Genomic DNA, 19,900 nt, shown 5'->3' with positions numbered 1-19,900 from the left:
AACACACTGTGTCAACATCTAATCAACAAAAAGTCTCTGCTGACATTTGTGCTCTTGACAGATTACTTTACGAACACATTTTCCTTGTTATTCTGCTGTGTACCTCTTTGTGACCTGGTATTGTGTAATATAAAAGTCAGAAACTATTTCTATTTATAAACATCTAGTAAATAAATCAGAAAGGAATAGTCACATGATTTAAGAAATGGTTCATAACACAGCAAAGAAAAAGAAACAGCTTAGATGAGCTACTACCAATCACCAATAGACAACATAAAAAAGATAGTAGTCCCCAAGAACAGGGAAACTGGCTGTTTAGTCATACATACTCCTAGCACTATTACCAGTTTGGTGCATTTATTAGTGCTTGTTGTTTCCTTTTAAAGTCTCAGTAATTATTTACTGTATGCAATCTTTATTAACTCTGATTTAATTTCTACTTCTAATGTTTGCAACAACATCCTTTAAGCCAGCAATACAAACAGCAGCTTTCCAAGCCAAGCCTGCAGTAATCAGGGAGATAAATGTTGTTTGATTCAGCAGTGAGGAGATAAGAGGAGATCAGCAGAGACTGTACTGCACCCCTGCTGCCTAATTTAGAGATCTGCAGTCTTAGTGAGCCGAGGTGTTAAAGCCAGAGGCCTTTTGGAAACAATAAAAATAACTTTCCAAACAAGAAGAAGTTCCCATAAAACTAAGGCTGAAAGATTTATGATTTCTGGTGAGTGGATATTAACCAAGAAGACACTCAAAGACAAAGAGGAAATCACCTGTAATGTCACACCAGAAAAGAATGTTTTCACACGAGAAAGGTGGAGGTGTGCGAGGCTGTGTGAGTTTTAACCTGCAGTAAAAAACCCCAATGAATGTGTTCTTACATTCTTATTGAAACCTTATAGAGGTGGGATCAGCACGAGACGATCTGAGGTATTGTAGCTGGAAACACTGAGGTGCATGTGCATCAGGGATGGGAAAAACCAAACTGAAACACCTTAACTTTATTCCATTAATCCAGGAAAACAGGAAAGCATTGAGGGAAAAATATATAAAAATGGCCACAAAATTAATAAACAGCAGCTACATGACACTGTTAAACCACAGCACAATCCTCACTGATTTGGAAAAAGGGTTTCGGAAGCAAATCCTGCCCACTAGTATTTTATTCTAAATTACTGCTGTATTTAATGTTGATTTGATCAACAGTTGAATTTCCTAAATTTCCAGGTTAAAAATTGCATCAACTGAGGACATACTAATGACTTGTTAACAGCGTATGTATTTATGTCTGTATATACGTTTATACAAGTTATTGGTTTCCTCCATTTCCCATGAAATGTATTCTACTGTGAAAATAAAGTTTTTCTTGCTTGTTAATGACTGTATAATGATTTGCTAAAAGACATAGCATGTGGGATTTCCCTTTCTGGTACAAAGTAACACGATTAAAATCAAAAGCATACAGTAAAGCGATCCTCCTAACTGAAACCTAATCAAACACTAACAATTGCATATTTTAAATGTTACCAAACCTCAGGTTTGTGTCTGAAATTACACGGGCATATATATCAAAAAGAGGCTTTTCAAGCTTCATTTAAAGGAGAATCCCAGCAAAAAATAAATAAAAATTTTTTAAAATCCCCCATGACACTCAACAGATGCTACTGGCTGCACTACTCAGAACTGGCACAAGCTTTTATTTCCCTCCAATTAACAGAAACTGAGATATTATTGATCAGTAATTAATAATAGCCATCTTGCTTGGCAAAGAAGGCATAACTTGGGGTCAAAGGCTTACTGCTACACAATAAAAATGTGTTTCCATGCATGCAAATATATGAGTCAATATATAATTGAAGGACTTTTGAAGTCCATGGGATATATCTTGCATATATTTCTATCAAAAGTTTAAAAAAAATATATATATATATATATTATATTATATTACTAATTATTATATTTAGAAAAATCTTTCTGTAAAAATGCCTTGTGGTGTTTGGTTATAGGCTGCTATGTTAATTTTAGGCCTGAAAACAGCAAAAATGTCAACTATGATACAAAAAGTCCCGCGATTATATATTCACCCATAACGTAAACACTATCCCAGGCAGCTAAAACACACACAATGAGGAAATTAGTATTTTTTCTAAAGGTCACAGTTTGAACATAATATTCTAGTTAAGGAGAAAACCAGGCAATCGGGGAAATCAACAGACATAGATTTAGAGAAGTGTGTCTCTGGCACCAGCAGCGGTGATTTAATGTGCCAGAGCCGGAGTGGAAAAGAGTAACTGTTACAGAACACGAGCGAGTTCTGCTCTATTAAGCATACATACACACAATCCAGCATGTGTGAGTCTGACATCTAGACAGCAGAGGCCCGCATGGCTCTCTCGCTTAGTTTACAGTGGCACTAAAAGCACCAGTGGAGCATGACGTCCTGTATCTTCTCCTTATCTCTCAATCCAAGCATCCCCCTGCTTTACCCTTTGTGCTGCTTTCATTAATTTCATGTCAAGATGAACTTGCTGACAGGCTGTAAAAATCACAACATTGAGCATTTATTTTGAAAGATGACACCGCCTTTAGCTTAGCTTTCACTAATTGTTAGTATTAAGATTAGAACTGCAAGGTGAAGTGGGGCAACAAAGATAGAGATGTTAAAACAGATCAGCGAGTAAAGATAGATATGTTACTATCCAGTTTCACCTCCACTCCCTCATTCCTTGGTTCCACCTCACAGACCCAAAACCTCAACATCATCCAGAACCAATGGACTGGATCCCTATGTGTGAAGGTCATATTTGGATTGGCCGGAAACCAGCTGAAGCCAGCCAACCAATACGCATGAACAAAGTGCTTCTGTCTGCACCTCGAGGCTTAAGCGCTCCCGAGTTACCACATGTCAATCAGGTGAGAGAGGAAAAAGACAGTGGTGAAAAATGCAGAGAAGGTGAGAAAAGCAAAATAAGCTTTTTTGAGAGGTATTCACTGAGAGAGACGTCGTCGTCCTTTTCTGTGATACAAACATTCACACACAAAGTCAGGCTGCCGACCCTGACACATAATCTACAGTCACCAATTACAAGAGCGAGAGAGTAAAAGAGGAGGCGAAGCGACTGCTAAAAGTCGAGGTGTTGATTGATAATGATGGCAGAGATCTTTGGACTGACAACAGACTGAAATGCCGAATATGAATGATGCCACAAAGAGCTTGGCAGGAGGAACCGTGCTGGAGCCTGAATGGCTGCATGTATTAAGAGCCTGAGGGGAGATTACAAACTGTAGGATCAAATGTCCATTGGGCTTTTCTTTATTGCATTTAAACTGGGACTAGAGGAACTTATTTTTCTGCCTTGGAAATTAGGCTTATTTTCTTGTATGTGTGATTTGAATGTATGGAGTTGCTACCCGCAATTTAACAAGCAACCAGGCTGATGTAAGACCGTTCATACACATTATTGTTCGATCTGTTATATTTACAAGAGCAACTTATTCTTACATTTAAAGGCATGTTGAATTTGAAAATTGGTTACCACCACCAAGAATTGAAGATATTCCACATAACAATTCCAATGTCATTTAACTAAACAAAGAGTTTCCCATGTTGAAATGCTGCCTACAATTTGACCAGGCAAAAAAATCAAAAAGTCCACACAGGGGTTTGAACAGAAACCATATGATAAGGTAGCGGTGATTATAACAAGTGCAAGTAGGAAGGGACACTCCAAGCGCACATGCTTTTTCTCATGTATGTGCAGCAGTGAAAAGCAGAAAAAAAGGCTAGGAGAAAGATCAGTGGGCGATTAATAAATACACACTTAGCCAGTCACAAAGATAGACTCTGAATATGGCTGAGCTCAGACTTTCAATAAACATCTAATGGTGCTGTGTATCTCTTAATACTCTTAAACAGGACTGAGTTCTCTAGATTAATGAAAACCTTTGCTTTCTGGAAGAGTTATGACACAATAATTGAGACATCCAGCAAAAAGTCCAACAATACAAACAAAAAAGATTAGGAAAAGTTTGTAGGCACCAAATTGTATTAATTCTATTGTTGACAGAAGCATCAACAACATGGTGAAACATCTAAAGCAAAAAAACCTCAAAAGAGAAAGTCCTTATGCAATCGTAGGACCACAGGAATAGCTTAAAGGCAACATAAATATGGTGCAACAGAAGTGAAGAGGCGAAGGAAGATGGTTGCCTCTGTTTTAAGTGATAAACAGTGGATGGGAAAGTAGAGTTTGTGGGGTCAGTGATGTTTCAACCAGCATTTCTTCACTCTCAACAGCAAGTATTGTCGATGACAGCAGTCCACAGAGTCAGCAGTGAGAAAAGAAAGGTATATGACAGGGTCAACAGTTTGTTTGTGCAATGTCTGATTTGAGATGAAACTTTCTTGGTTTCATTACTAATATTATCAATATAAACTGGTATTTATGTATAGATAAGGGCAGATTGATGGAATGACATTCAAAATAATGCTCATTTAAATGCATCTAGTGGCTGGAGAAAGAATAATCAAATAGTTAGTCACCGCCTCAAGTATTTAGTTTGCTCTTGTTGATCAAAACACCAGAAAGCCTCTAGAGCATGCTGCATTAAAAACAGACATGGTTTTAAATTCGGTGTCATTTGAATCAGACTAACTGTTTACATTTCTCCCCCCAGCTCTGCATGTTGTACATTGCACTTGGCATCAAAAATACCACACAGTCGGGCAGAGCAAATTTCAAAATAAAGAAATAAAGAATTGCAATAAGGTGTTGAGCTGCCATAAAAACAGGAGTTGGCTTGTATTTGAAAAGCTCGAACATATTTGGGACGGCTAAAAGGTAAAATACATATTTGGATAGTGGCTCTGTTTAAACGTGAGCTTCATGTGTGAGTGAAATTGCTACTTGACGTAATTCACTCTTAGAAAATCAGTGGACGATGCACAAATGAACAAGGTGCCTGAGGTTATCTGAAGGTCAGGTTCTCCTTGACTGACAGCCTCTTTAAGGCCTCTGAAAACTCCCTCCTTAGCTTGTTGTGTACTATTCTAGGCACATAGGCTTGGCTTAGTATACATTTGTGTTTGATTGTCTTGCAGAAAGTTGAGAAATAGCCATTAGGGTTCGAAGAAAGCTGTTGGAAAAACATAAAACCATCTCCGTGCTGTCCTATCACTTTCACCTGTTGATTTATGACTGGTATTTAACTACCCACATATTCAAACACACAAACACCCACGTATTACCTGAGGGACTGCATAACAGAGCATGAGAAAATCAGAACAGAATAAGCTTCAAGACAAGCACAGGAAGTCGAAATGACTTCAGCAGGATTCCTTACTTAAATAAAATCAGAATGGAATATTTGGAGAAAATGTTTTTCCAAATGTTCCACTAGATAAAATAGGAAAAGCTGGAAGCAATTTATGCATTTTTTGTGGTCAAGAAGGAAGGAAAAAGTTTCCTTGTCATATAAATCTTCAATCAGCTGATTTCAAGTCATCATTTTCAACATCCAAACCTTTACTTAAACCCATCCTGTTTATAATCTCATCCAGTTTGACTTTTCTGATGTGTGTTTTGTTCTTCAACCAGTGGTTTAATTCCCTTCTATAAAAAGCACATGGTTTAAAAAAAAAAAAAAAAAGCGAAAAGCCCTAGAATAAGCAGCCTGACATGACAACAGTCAGTAGATGTATTATAAATTGTCAAGTAAGTAGACAATTGGCATCAGCCCGTGTAAATCCATTACACAAGCAAAAACACAAGATTCTCTCATCTCACACTCGCACTAAATGCATGAACACTCAAAAACAAGCTGTGACACATCTAGAGGAAATAATTAAAACAGTATCAGATAATGTTTGGCAGCTTCTTCCCCTGATGAACACTTTAAGAGCCTGTGTTTTGTTTTTTTTCCCACGACTCAAAAAGCCGAAGCAGGAACTATCAATCAGTGTCAAGCCTCCATTTCTGGCTCTTCTTCCATCCCTCTGCTCTGTCTGCTCCTGTCTCCCCTGTAGGCATGACCATTCAAGAGTGAAAGGTAGCATGCTCAAGCAAACACACTTTCACGGCCATACACACACACACTACACACACACACTACACACACACACTACACACACACACTACACACACACACACACACACACACACACACTACACACACACACTACACACACACACACTACACACACACACTACACACACACACACACACACACACACACACACACACACACACACACACACACACACACACACACACACACACACACACACACACACACACACACACACACACACACACACAAAGCAATATAAGGATCAGTGGTCTTGGTGTGAAAGTGACATCACTTGCCCCAGCTGCAGGCAAAATCCTAAAATCCAGTCAACTACACTTTTAAGTTGTTTCAAATGCGCCTGGAGACTCAGTTTTTCAACTGACCTGTTTAGGTTGACAGACACTCATGACCGTCGGTGGAAAAACTCACCAAGTCCCTTTCAGAAATACAAATATAACATGTTGACATTGAACATCTTTTAAATAGAGGCTAGAGGCAGTGTTCCTCTAATGACATCTAATCTGAAGTGTGATTTATTGGTATTCTGGCACATCCCATCTTAGCGATAGAGAAAGAGAATCTGTGAAGCTTAGAAGACCCACAACATTAGTAGAGTACAACATTTTATACAGATTAGGGATCGACCGATTTGGGTTTGTCAGGGTCAATACCAATGTTGATTATTATGAGTCAAGAAAAGGCAGATAACTGATATTTGGAGCCAACATTCATTGTGTGTAATGATTTAACAGCATGTGATCATTCATAACTAGGCCTCTTCATTAATAAGGGTGACTAACGGATAATGTAAAATAGGAGTAAGAGTGATTAAATTAAGACTCTCCTCTGTTTATGTGGGATCAGTTGAGACTCATCAGTTCATCTTCTGTTATTCTCTATTAATCTTTCTCTGTGCTATCACTTTTATTGCCCACTAAGATCCATATCATAAAGCATTATTAATTATTTCACAGACTGTTTCAGGGTCATTTGTGCCTGCCTTTTAACTTAGCGGCTAGCCATTAGTGTAGCCTTAGCCACTGCAAGAGAAGCTAATTTACTGGTTTGTTGCAACTGCCTGTGTTTCTTGTTCAGTTTTTGCTGTCTCTGATTGTGAGACATTTCTGAGACCTCAGAGTGACGACAGAAAAAGAGGAGGCTGCATCAGTCCTGAAGTAATACATTTAATTTATCCATAATTAGCCAATAAAAATAACTAGACTGGACACAATAATCGGTCAGGCCAGTAATCGGTCAATCCCTAATACACATGGTCACAGTTGGGAAGAGAGCAGTATATAAATGCGCTTGCAAGCAGACTTGAAAACAGGGTAAAGGTAAAGTTCACAAAGTGTAAAGGGTGAAGATTTCAGAGGTGTGTCACTTAGGTGGCAGGAAAGTGTCTCCAGAAATGATCTGATTACTAAATTCACGTGTAGACTCTAGGCTCTGAATAAAAACAGCACCAGGATGTGCTGTTTGTTCATCACAGACTTTACCATCAAGTGTCACCAAGACAGACTCCTGTTTTAGAAGCTGATGCATTACAATTATAATCATGCCAGTCTAAACAGATCTGTTTACAGCCCGATCCAGAGTCTGATTTAAACAGCTGACAATGTGACAGCAAGTCGCAAACACAAACTTCTGATTCTTTCACCTACATCTGATGCTCTACTCCATAACACTAACAGAAAGATAGGAAAAAACATGATATGAAAAGGATGATGGACAGCCATTGGAACAGAAGAGGAAAAATTCTCGCAAAAACTTGGAACGAGGGGAACGAGAACGGTTGAAAGAGGTGAGGAGAAGAGTGACAGTTTCTTTAATATCCGGCTGGCAGGCAATGTTTTCTTACACAGCAGTGTGCGTCTGTGTGTGTATTTTGCAGTAGCAGTTAGTTTCACGGCCCTGGGGATTACCCAGCTGTCAACAGACCAGAGCAACATAAAGAGCTGACTGACGGATGAAGGACGTGTTCAAAGGCCACACCTATTAAGTGTCTAATTATTAAAGGACACAAAGCTCCTGCAATGTTTGTCTGTGCAAGTGTTGGGAACAAAATAGAGAAGTAGCCTTTTAAAAGGTGTTGTGATCTAACAGTGATTATTAAAAAAAAAAAAAAAAAAACAATAATAACATTGGCTCTCCATTCAGACAAGTATCTGGCAAAATCCAGAAAAGCCGTCAGCCAGTGGTGTTGCAGTGAAAACAATGTTCCCATACCAATACTTACATCCAATCTGATTTTAATGGGCCTCACTTTTTTCGCCCTCAGCTCATTTCCGCCTTTCTCTCCGAGCTGTCACTCACTGGGTCAGCCGAGGGGGAGAGAAAGAGAGCACATGCTGTGCCAGCTGTCTAGAGTTACATCTGCCCTTATGCTTTTTGGGTCTAATGGCAATAAACTTTCAGAAAGCTCAAAATGCCACGAATCACACAAACGAGCTCGCTGGAAAACACACATATGCATGAGTGCACTTTTCTCACACGTGCACGCTCATGCATACACTAAATGTATACACACACACACACTCACCTATCGACCGTGAAAAGGGATGGGAGGGGAGTGTGTATGAGTGCGTGTGTGTGTGTGTGTGTGTGTGTGTGTGTGTGTGTGTGTGTGTGTGTGTGAGCTCACACACAGGTCAGAACGACGTCCCATCTCATATCTGTCAGCACCCACAGTTTATTTACTTGGTTATATTATCATTTGTTGACCTAGTCACATGATCTGAGAGCGGGAGGTGCAGAACGCAGGACACCCCAGAGAGCCCAAACCAGGACGTGATGAGAGACACGGTCCTGTGACCCGACACACACACTCACACACACTCACTTGCACAATAAGACCTGCTCCTTTCACTCTCAGATGTCCATTTCCCTCGTCACTTAGAAATCTCCCCATTATGCCCTTTTCCTTTGACTTTTGTCACCCTCTGCTGTCCTTTTGTAACCCTCCATTCCTTCTCTTCTCTCTCACATTCAGAATCCGCTGAGGCCATTTCTTTACACTGTCGGATTCTTTTTCTTGTTAACACTGAAATAGTGGCCAACACCAACATATAAAAAGGCCTTTTACTCTCCCCGAGTGTCAGCTACTAAATGTTAAAAAACATTTTGACCTTGATGAAAGATAAATAAATACAAACCAGCGTTTCTCTTAGCTACAGTATAAACTGTACAACACTGGCTTAGTGTGCAGGAGCCTCTCCTCTCAGTAGTTCTGATATGGAACTTTCCATTAATCCCTATGAGGACTCACTGAACTTCTCACTACATCTGAATACACTTTCAATTAATCTGTTAACTGGCCTGTGAAAAAGTGCAAACAACAATTGTGTTCACAGTTAGTCATAATTTATCAAGCAAAAAACCCAATCATTCTGTTTTTGGCTTTGGAAATGAGAAAATGTGTTGCTTTTAAACAATGGTGAATAGATTGATTAAAATAAAGTCAGACTTAGAGTATATCTGTATTTCGTTATTACCCAGTGATTAAATGGAATTAACATCTGCATTAGGAGCAGAAATTTAGCATTATACCTGAAAAATTGCTACATATGAAGAAAGAATACAAGTTCTGTACTTTACACCATCTTCTATACCCCCTTTACTTACATCAGATGTTTTTAAATCCATTTATTAAATAAGATAACCTAAACTACATAATCTGTATTATATGACTCTCATTGATGACGTAATATTGGTTTGATTGTGAATAGCTGGCAGTCTAATTACTTGACCTCGCTGTCTTTGTCAACCTCAGTGCTTTTTGCTTTTCTTCTATTTCCATCCCCTCATACTGTTTTCTTCTAGGACGTACCAAACATGGAGAACAATACGGCATTCATAGTCGATGCCAATAGCAGGTTGCACTGACCTAATGCTTATCTTGCCTTCCTCACACAATTACATACACACTTGAAATCCACAAAATCATCACTGAGCCAGCGGTTGCTTCATCTGCACATATGGATAAAGAGCAGCAATCGCATAAGCAAAAACAAATGTCCAAACATACGTCATGCCTGATGTCCATTAATTGAATTACTCATCCTTAGCATCATCTGTTGACACAGCCTTCAGCCAAGTTTATCCACTTCCCTGCTTGTCCCTCTTTTCTCAACATGGTTGACTTTTTCCCTTCATTTGTCCAATCACATCTTCTATCCTCTGCTCCTATTCCCTACATGCATCCTGTCCCGTATCTGCTTTCAATACAAAAGTCACAACTAAACTCTACAAGAAGTAAAAAAAACGAGTTAACAACAGAATAGAACATGCACACCAATTAGGATGAACAGATACAAGTTTAAAAGACAAAGTTTTGATGCATAGTTTTGGTTTTTTGTTGACAAGTCAAGATTCTCGAAAAGTGAAACGCAAAAAAAATGTACGTTTCCATAATTACATGCTTGCATGTGTTATGGCAAATGTATAACAACAACAGACAGCACAAAAAAACTTACCTGGTATGTTCCAATGCCTATGTGTTTAGGATCTATCTTCACAAGCTCAGCCAGCGGATCTTGGACACGTCTTCCAATGGACACTGTCAACACACACCAACACACAAACACACACAGAATTAGCATAAATGAGATCCTATGTCTCATGAGAATCTCTTTTTTTTTCATGAACTCGCTATCTAACGCAGTTATTGAATATGCAAATCAATATTATTTATAATTACTGAATATGCAAATTGTCTGCATATTACAGTGCTGGCCTGAGGGCAGGCCAAACCTAATTGTCATCCTGTCACCCCCAGTAATAATAATTAAAGCTGGCATTCACTTGCAGTCTGTGCACCTGTCATTTAGCTTCCTGATAGATGCTGGAGCCATGAACCTTTCAAACCACACATTTATCCAGTCCCGTGTCCACTGGCAAATGCAGCACACAAATAAACACACTTGAGGTATCAACCTTTAAACGGGAGAGTCTGCAAGGCTTTAGCCTGCTATTGCAGATGATGTCAAATGTCTTTTCCGTGATTATGCTGGCAAGGCCCAGTGACAGGGCAGAAAAATTACAAACAACCTCATTCACATACACATGACATCACCATCCAGCACACACAGAGAGTGGGGAGAATAACACAACCAAACAACTGATCACTTTCACAGCCCGACAAAAGACACGCTCTGCCAGCTCTGTGTTGACATCTTCTGTTGTCATTTATTAGTTATTTACCTTTTTATAAAACTCGAAAAACTACTGTCCTGAAGCTCGAATGGACTTCAAAAACTCAGTTATCTATGCATCTAGTAGTTCAATTAAGGGACAGAGATTGAATAAAATGCTACACACCACAAATTTAGGCTTTGAAAACACAAATAAAATTACAGGACACAGTTTTGTTCCTTCTTTTGTCCTTCCTGTGCTGCTGCTATCCACTGCTATTGCATGTGTACGTTATCTGCATGTTTAAATTTAAGAGCTCAGTGTGGATGTAGTTATGCTGCATGAGATGCATCAGATTCAGATCTCTGAAGCGGAACAGACAGACAAAGAGAAAGAGAAGGATGGGATGTAATAGAGGGAGTATGCCTGGAATCAATGGCTCTCCTCTCTCTCCTCTGGCTGCTGCAGGAGGTTGCTGCCTGAGATAATATTTAGACAGGGATGGAGTTTCAACCCTAGCCTTGCTCAGTACACCACCAAAACTCTCCAATACTCTTTCCATCTATCCTGTCTCTGAATCTTCCCCCCTTCTCTCTCTCTCTCTGATTTGTAAATCGAGTCCAGCAAGACTCTCCCCGACTTACTGAAAGTTTATGAGCCGAATACAGTTCTACAAGAATGGGAAGCGATGAAGAAAACAGCAAGAGGGGAAGGCCGAGTCCAGAGACGGACACATCGCTCAGGAGAACGGGAATGAAGAATTCCAGCGAAAGATAAAACTTTGGTGAACTTTTGAGGAGAAGTGGCACAGTCCTTAGATCACAGAGGAGAGGGAAGATGCACAGAAATAAACAGAACAAAAACTGCACCCATAAAGAATGGTTGAAATATTGCCTATCACCAGTAGGTGTCCCTGATCTCCAACAATCAACGTAAGGTGCCTGTAACTCCATATGTTCCATGGCCCCTCCTATAGACAGAGGCAGGAACATGCATACCTCCAGGCAAAACAGACAGATAGGCTGTTATCGCCGCGCTGTGGCTCAACACATTTCTCATGGCTTCAGATAGGGGTATAAATATGGCTCTCTGCAGCTCTCAGTGCTGCTGACCACAGGAAAGTAGTGAGGAATAATCCAGCCTTGCTTGATTTATAGCTTTTATAGAGGAAGTCTGCTGGAAACATTTGTTCTCCAAAACTGATTCTTTTTTTTATTCTGCTGTGTTTTCAATGATGTACTATGTGGAGTGAGTTAGGCAGAAATGGCAGCAAGGAAGGGGGAGAGGTAAAGGAAAGCAGCAGAGACATAGGAGAACCTAAGAGCAATGCCAGAAAAATCACTGATAATGTGACAACACTGTATGTTGCTAAAAAAAAAAAAAAAAAAAAAAAAGAGGATGCAAAAGAAATTAATGCTTGAAACCATGAGCATAACTTCTGACTGCTCACACTGTATACTAAATTATGATTTGTAGGTGTGTGAAAAAAGAAAATTACATGTGAAACAAATGAAATGTTGCACTGGTTTGATTGCATTGTTCCTACATTTCTCAAATATGCCCCTTTTAGGCACATTTCTCGTTATTCTGACGCCAACTGAACATTTCAGCTTCACGTTTGACTGTGCACCCTGGTCACTTTTCCATAAATGTCGGAATGGCAATTTCATTAGGTCTGACTGAGAAACATTTCCGTACTTTCAACATGGCACAAGTCGAAACCCAGCATTACCAGATAGGTATGCACAAGCAGCGGTACACCGATATCTGTAAAGTGATTTGGGGAAAAATTTCTCCACATTTTTGTACCAATATTCGTCCAAAAACATCACAGGGAGAAAAAGACACAGTTCCTCAGTTTCAAACCTCTTAGGCTACAAACTGAAATGCCAAAAGTAACAAAACTTCACTGCAATAAAAACTACAATTGATAAGACGAGATAAAACTTTATTAATCTTGAAGAAAATCCTGGTGTCAAATACTGCACAGAAAACAAAGCTACATAACATGAGAAAATGCAGTGGCTAATAGAAAAAGTAGAAAAAAAATCTAGGGTTAACAGGACTTCATTGCTTTCAGCTACTAATAATAATTTCACCTGCGTTTATTAAATATCTGCAGCATCAACAGCAGCAGGATCCACATGAGCATCTCCAAAGGAAGACAGCTGTGTGCATTTGTACCCTTGCAATGACAATACAGCTTCTTATCTTGTGCAGGTGGAACAACAGTGGCAGCAACTTCATTAAATACTTGCAATTATAAATTATTTCCGACATGGAAACAGGATCAGTCCAGGTCAGTATTCAACAGCAAGTCACACTGTCTACTTTTCTTCACATCAGACTGCTGAGCTATCACACAGAATCTAGAGGTAGAGGTTTGCTACTTCCAGCAGTTTTTACGAGTTGTTAATCTAAATTTATTAAATATCTACAGCATCTGATTGCAGCAGGAGAACTACAGAGAACTACATTGATTAGTGATAATTCATCTTGATAAGGCTCAATGGAGATCTAACAGGAAGTTCTTTAACCGTACTGAAAGCAGTAGTTGGATTATTATCACACATGAACAGAATTTTCAGTGTTTAGGAAATCATGAATAAACTAAACTATTGGTAATTAAACTATTTTATAAGCTGGCATTAGTTTAGATTGTCTTTTGTTTGTTATTGCATCATTAAGGGTTGTCTAAACTCATGTGACGGTCAAATGTCGAGGCTCTTTCTGGCCCTGTGGTGGGTTTGTCTGAATGAAGCCATGAGGAACATTAATGGAAAAGTGACCCATGTCTAAATGACACTTTAATGGATTGATGAAGCCAATGTTACGTATCCCATGTCTGAAAAGGGTTATGCTTCTACACGCAATAATCAATCATTTGAAACAAAACACCCAGCAGTGGAGTGGAGCATCTAATGTAAACTCTTTGTCTTCAGTTTAAATATTCAGAGCCACAATCTTTAGCATTTAAAATCATTAAAAACAACTGGTTCTGTCATCTTTGGTAAGGAAGAAATTAAAAATTAGAGTTGAAATAATGAACCCAATAATAAATTAGTCATTCAAATAATCTGGGAACTATTTTGATTATCAGTTGTAATTTTTCTAGAAAAAAATTCAACCGAGATCGATAATTTGCCACTTTGGTTGGACGTAGTAAATAATTTAAACATGTCATCACTGGCTTATGGATGACTGTGATGCCCATTTTACTGACAGAACTAAAAGTTAAGAAAATTTAGCAACCATTTAATTGATAAAACTGTTGATTAAGCTGCAGTCAGATATACAGTGTCATGCACAAGACCAGTAACTTGCCATAGAAAAGGGCCCATTGAAACACTACCAAGAATATCACAAAGTTGTCTGGCAGAGAGTCCAGTAACTTCAGACAAAAACAATCGATCTTGCCTGTTTGGCTGCTTGGCGTACCTGCACTTCTAAGGTTAGGGTCCAAATCTGGCATCTCTTTGACTGCTTCAGGACTCACACTGTAGATGGATGCTCCTGCCTCACTGGTTATACTGGGGAAAGAACGGAAAACAACAAAATTAGACTGAGACAAAGATAAAGAGGAGATGATGGCAGAGAGATACATAGAACAGGGACTAACAGGCAGGCTGACCACTGAAGGAGAGGGTGACGAACAGAAGGGTGCACAGGCAGCAAATTAGAGAGTGTGGTGAGAAAAGAAAAAAACATGGCAAAGCTGCTATTACTGCTTGAAAGACTTAATGGTAGTGCTATTAAAGAAAATCGCCACTGCCTTGTATTGTAAATCATATACCTCACAGCTTCTTAAGTCAGTTCCTCATTTGACTCTAGTTGGCCCTTTGTAGTCGTCACTGACATTATGGTCAAAATTGCATCATAACTAGTAGTCCTGCCTAAATATTAACAGTACAATTACAGTCTTTCAAATGCCCCCACGCTATCTGACGCTTAACAGCAGGTGTTAAAAAAAAAGCCAAATGCATGTGTGAGCTACTGGCTTATGGAACTACGCATACTTAACACTGATTGAGATCATTTGCCCACAGTATGATACACACTTTGGTTAAGTACAGATTCAGAATCCTCTTTTTTCTGCATTTATTGTTTAGAGCATGACCACCTTTTCACAATGAAATGACTGACACTCTAATAAAAGCCAGTCAGTTGTGTTTGTGTGATTAATAAAATAGAGCACACCCAGTCCAAAGACCTGTTTAGTGATTCATGTAACACTACTGCCATCTAGAGGTTTATGGAGTCCACTTCTATCTCTCAAGACTTGCAGTAAAAAGCATTTTAACCAAATGGGACTGAAATGTGACCGTGTGACAGTGATGTCCCTGTAAATACACTATCAAATACAGATCAGTCAGTTTTAAACTATTTCTAAGTGAGATGACAATTCAAGCCACATATTTAGTTTGCTGAGATATTATATTAAAAAACTCACACTGAGAATATTCTCATTAAAAGATGACAAACTGGAAAGTAGAATAGACCCGCATTTTATTGTCATTTAATCCAACTATCATCTTCTAAATTAGTGATTTGGTATATAAAATGTCAGAAAACTGTGATAAATGTCAATCAGTGTTTCAGAAAACCCAAGATGACATCTTCAAATGTCTTGTTTTGTCCATAAGCCAAAAATATTCAATTTACATTCGTGAAGAACCCAGAAAATAATCTGATTTAAGCAGCTGGAGTTACAGGATTTATACCTTTTTGAAGTTTTACAATCCAATAAATAAACTTGCCAAAACTTTATTCAGTTGAAAATGACTCCTGCAAATATAGCTCAGTCAGTTTTAAAGTCAGATAACTACATTTTTGCATTGCCTTGTTTCACATACAAGATTCAAACCATACATCTTCTTTTTTAGATATTATATTAGAAAAAATAAATCATACTAAGAAGAAAATACTGATAAATGTCAATTAGTGTTTGATAAAACCCAGTACCCATATTTTAATCTAATTTAAGCAGCTGGAAATACAGGATTTAGACCTTTTCCTTAAAAAAAAAAAAAAAAAATATTCAAAATGATCAATTATCTAAATAGATGACAACTAATTGATTACACAATTAACTACTACAATTCTTCTATTTCACAGTAGTCTCAGTCAAGGTAAGAGACATTAAAGTTTTACTATCCAATAAATAAACTTGCAAAAACTGCATTAATGGCAGCTGAAAATGACTTCTTCTATTTTCCACATACAAGTCTTGACATGAAGATGTAATTGATTTTACCTGACAACAAATGATAACATTTCTCATGTTAATGTATTCGGTCTAAAAGAGGCTGCTTATCATCCATCACCACACAGAGGGATGGTGGTACAACAAAGCCACTGATACCTATGTAAAAGCCGCTGACACACAACTGAACCTGTCATGTTGTTTAGTCCTTCTGTTCTCTCGGGTGGGTGGAGAGACGGTCGGAGGAAGAAAGAAGGGGGAGTTCCTCGGGGCGAACCGATATGACAAGGGGGTCAGCACCTCCCCTATGTCCAATAGTGTGGCCTCCTGTGACACGCACACACACAAACACAGCATCCCAGAGGCCTGGACTTTGACACAACAACCTTGCTAATTATAATAGTCTTGTTAATGAGGAGTGGCAGAGGCCTTCTGATGGGAATCACATTTAAATGAACTTGTCCTCCCTCCCTCCTCTGATTTCTCTCTCCCATCTTCTCTATTCACCCCTTCCTCCGCCCCACTGTTCTTTTTGTCAGCTCCTTATCCATCGCCCTGACAGCTGACATATCGCCATGGTGACGCTGCTAACGAGCACTGGCACATGACCTTCAGGGAGGTCGAAGCAAAGCTGGTCATTAACCTGACACGCACACACTGTGTCACGCTAGCACCCAAAGAAACACACACCATAATCAATGCAAAGACATACACATATATCAGTTTCCTATATTACACTAAAAATTATCCACTCTATTCAGGTTGCACAACTCCCTCTGATTCAACAGCATAAACACACAAACAAGACTTTCTATTAGGACACATGAAGAAAAAACACAGCGCCTGACCTCCTTTTCTGCACCCATTCAGAGACAGTGGAACAATGGAGGTCAAATAAAAGACAGAAGGACAAAAAGAAGAGGAAAGGAGAAATGAGGAGCACAAAAGTAAAAACTGAAAACACATAATTGAGAACAGGCAGGAGATACGACGCAGGAGAATAGGGAGCGAAGAGAAAGCGTGGCCACCAGCCCCTATCACGTCTAACTTAATTAAGGCTGCTGCTGGGGCATCTGGGTAACAGCACTGTCATGGATACAGCTCTGAGGCCTCATCGCCATAGCGTCCGTGACTGTCGCCATAGCGAGGGCATCGCCCTGGCAGCCAGCAGAAGGTCGTCTGTGGTTGGACGGTCGACGCGTGGACAGATACGCAAACACACACACACGTGAAGACACTAAGTCAGTGGTCGCCTCTTGCTGTAAAGCGATGACTTGTGGCCCTTTAGGGTTATCATTTATTCACACGTTGGTTTGCTCTCTTAATTGAATACACACACATACAAATACTGGCCTGCCTTTCGTCCTGCCCCTTCCTGGGGCAAAGTCAAAAACAAGCTGCCCCTATCCATTCCCCTACTGGTTGTGTTTAAGACACAGCCTTGGGCTTGACAGGCACATCATGACTGGCCCCCTGATTCCCCTCAAGAAACCAAACATTGGAAGAGATGGATACACACTTTGATACCTCATTATAGCCTCATGGCTCGCAATGCCCCGATCTCAATTAAAACCAGCTCATCAGATCAGTCAGGAAAAAGTACGGGTCATAATATCATCGACTAATCTGATACAAAGGACAGAAACGTTGGAGGGAGGGTTAAGGGGGAAACCGTGAGCACAGACAGAGTTTGAGAAAAAGAAGATTGTAAAGCTATATGCTAAGAAACACAATGTGCATATATTAATATTTCAATGGCAGTGCAGAGCAAACCAGTGATACTACAGGACAAGTGACATAGATGTATGACTTCATGTGACTTTTATCAAACTTAGGACTGATTTATCTGTTTTGATATCTGTAGGTAGTTAGAAATCCCAAATCGCAACAGCACTGCATGTCCCAAAAGAATGAAAGATTTAGTTTGATGAAATTGGTGGAATTATACATATTCTAGGCCCATGGACAACATCAGCCAAAATGATTCTTTAACACTTTATGCTTGTCATATCAACTGAAACATAACTATTAACAGTAATCAACTTAGTAGATGTTTAAAAAAATTATACTGGTTGATTTTGGTTGATTTTAGTATCGTTTGTTGAATACTCAAAGACAGAAAATTGCAATCTGGTAGACGATGCCCAAAAGTTTACTACTTTATGTTCTGTCAAACATGGTTCTGCTTCTGTTGGGCATGAACTGGCACACATGAAGCGACAAGATGAATGCAGAGTGATACAGAAGCATTGTGTGTGCTCAGATTTAGCCGAGTACATCAAAAGTCATTTGATGATATTTTGTATCTATTCTAAACATACAGCCAAAGCTTCAAAAGGTATTTTAAGAATGACAAGGTAAGAATATCTTTGACTGACAGAGTAAATCACTTGATATAAGTCTGATTGAGTTGCGTTTCATTGCCTGAAGATCACAGTAAAAGCAGAGACCATGAAACAAGCAAGAGCTGGAGGTAAGGCCCGAGAAAGCCTCAGCAGGGACAATACAAAACGTCTGCTGATGTCTGCGTGACTCCAGGCCGTCACTGACCACAAGAGAATTAGCCACAAAACATCAAGAGCTTATTCTGCTTCAGAATAATCTGTATGTAGATGCAAACCTACTCAAATTATAGTTGAAACTTTAGTATTCATGTGCTGAAGAAAAGAGTTTCAGGAACAAAACTTTGTAATTGTCACAATACTTGTATTATAGATAATACAACATAGTTTTTAGGATATTGGATTGGCCCCGTTTTACTGTTTCAGAAGGGTCTGCAACGTCAAATACAACCACCCCAAAATATATAAAAAACACACACACACACACACACACACACACACACACACACACATAAATACACACACACACAAGACACACAAACACACACTAAGTTTCTCTGTCCCGGCTGCTCAAACAGCTTGGGTCCATTGTTCAGTCAGCTGCAAAGCTTGACCTCAGGGAGACAAATTGAGGGACGCACCATCTCTCTCTCCCTCATTCACTCTCTCTCTCTCCCTCACACACACACACACACACACAAAGACACACACACACAGACACACACGTCGAGTCTAAAGACGATGACATTTTTCACAGAGAAAAGCGTCCAAATGGCAGGTGTCAGGGGCCGTCAGTCTCTTTTGAGGCGCTAGAAGGCAGGAAGGCAAACACACACACACACACACACACACACACACACACACACACACACACACACACACACACACACACACACACACACACAAACTCCAACTGCCAGTGTGAAGCACGTCTGAAAAGAGCAAAACCTCACAGACACTCATGTCAATCTGGTTGCAGGAAAGGCCTGCACTCGTGTCACACACAAAAGCACGCGCAGCAGCACGCAAACACACACACACACACACACACACACACACACACACACACACACACACACACACACACACACACACACACACACACACACACACACACACACACACACACACACACACACACACACACACACACAC

The 19,900-nt window shown here is 39.5% G+C and overlaps 1 protein-coding gene across 1 annotated transcript in view; it reads right to left on the bottom strand.

Annotated features, from left to right (window-relative positions):
* srbd1 (S1 RNA binding domain 1) overlaps positions 1 to 19,900 on the bottom strand; it is a 60,166-nt gene that overhangs the window by 13,695 nt on the left and 26,571 nt on the right. Inside the window, exons 15-16 of the mRNA XM_023268336.3 lie at positions 14,639 to 14,730; positions 10,543 to 10,625 (exon numbers count right to left, since the gene is read on the bottom strand). Of these exons, the coding sequence (XP_023124104.2) occupies positions 10,543 to 10,625; positions 14,639 to 14,730 (175 nt within the window). The remainder of the gene's footprint in view (positions 1 to 10,542; positions 10,626 to 14,638; positions 14,731 to 19,900) is intronic.

The sequence above is a fragment of the Amphiprion ocellaris genome, chromosome 16 (genome assembly GCF_022539595.1).
Source record: "Amphiprion ocellaris isolate individual 3 ecotype Okinawa chromosome 16, ASM2253959v1, whole genome shotgun sequence".
Lineage (NCBI taxonomy): Eukaryota > Metazoa > Chordata > Actinopteri > Pomacentridae > Amphiprion > Amphiprion ocellaris.
This window is presented reverse-complemented; position numbering and strand designations above follow the sequence as displayed.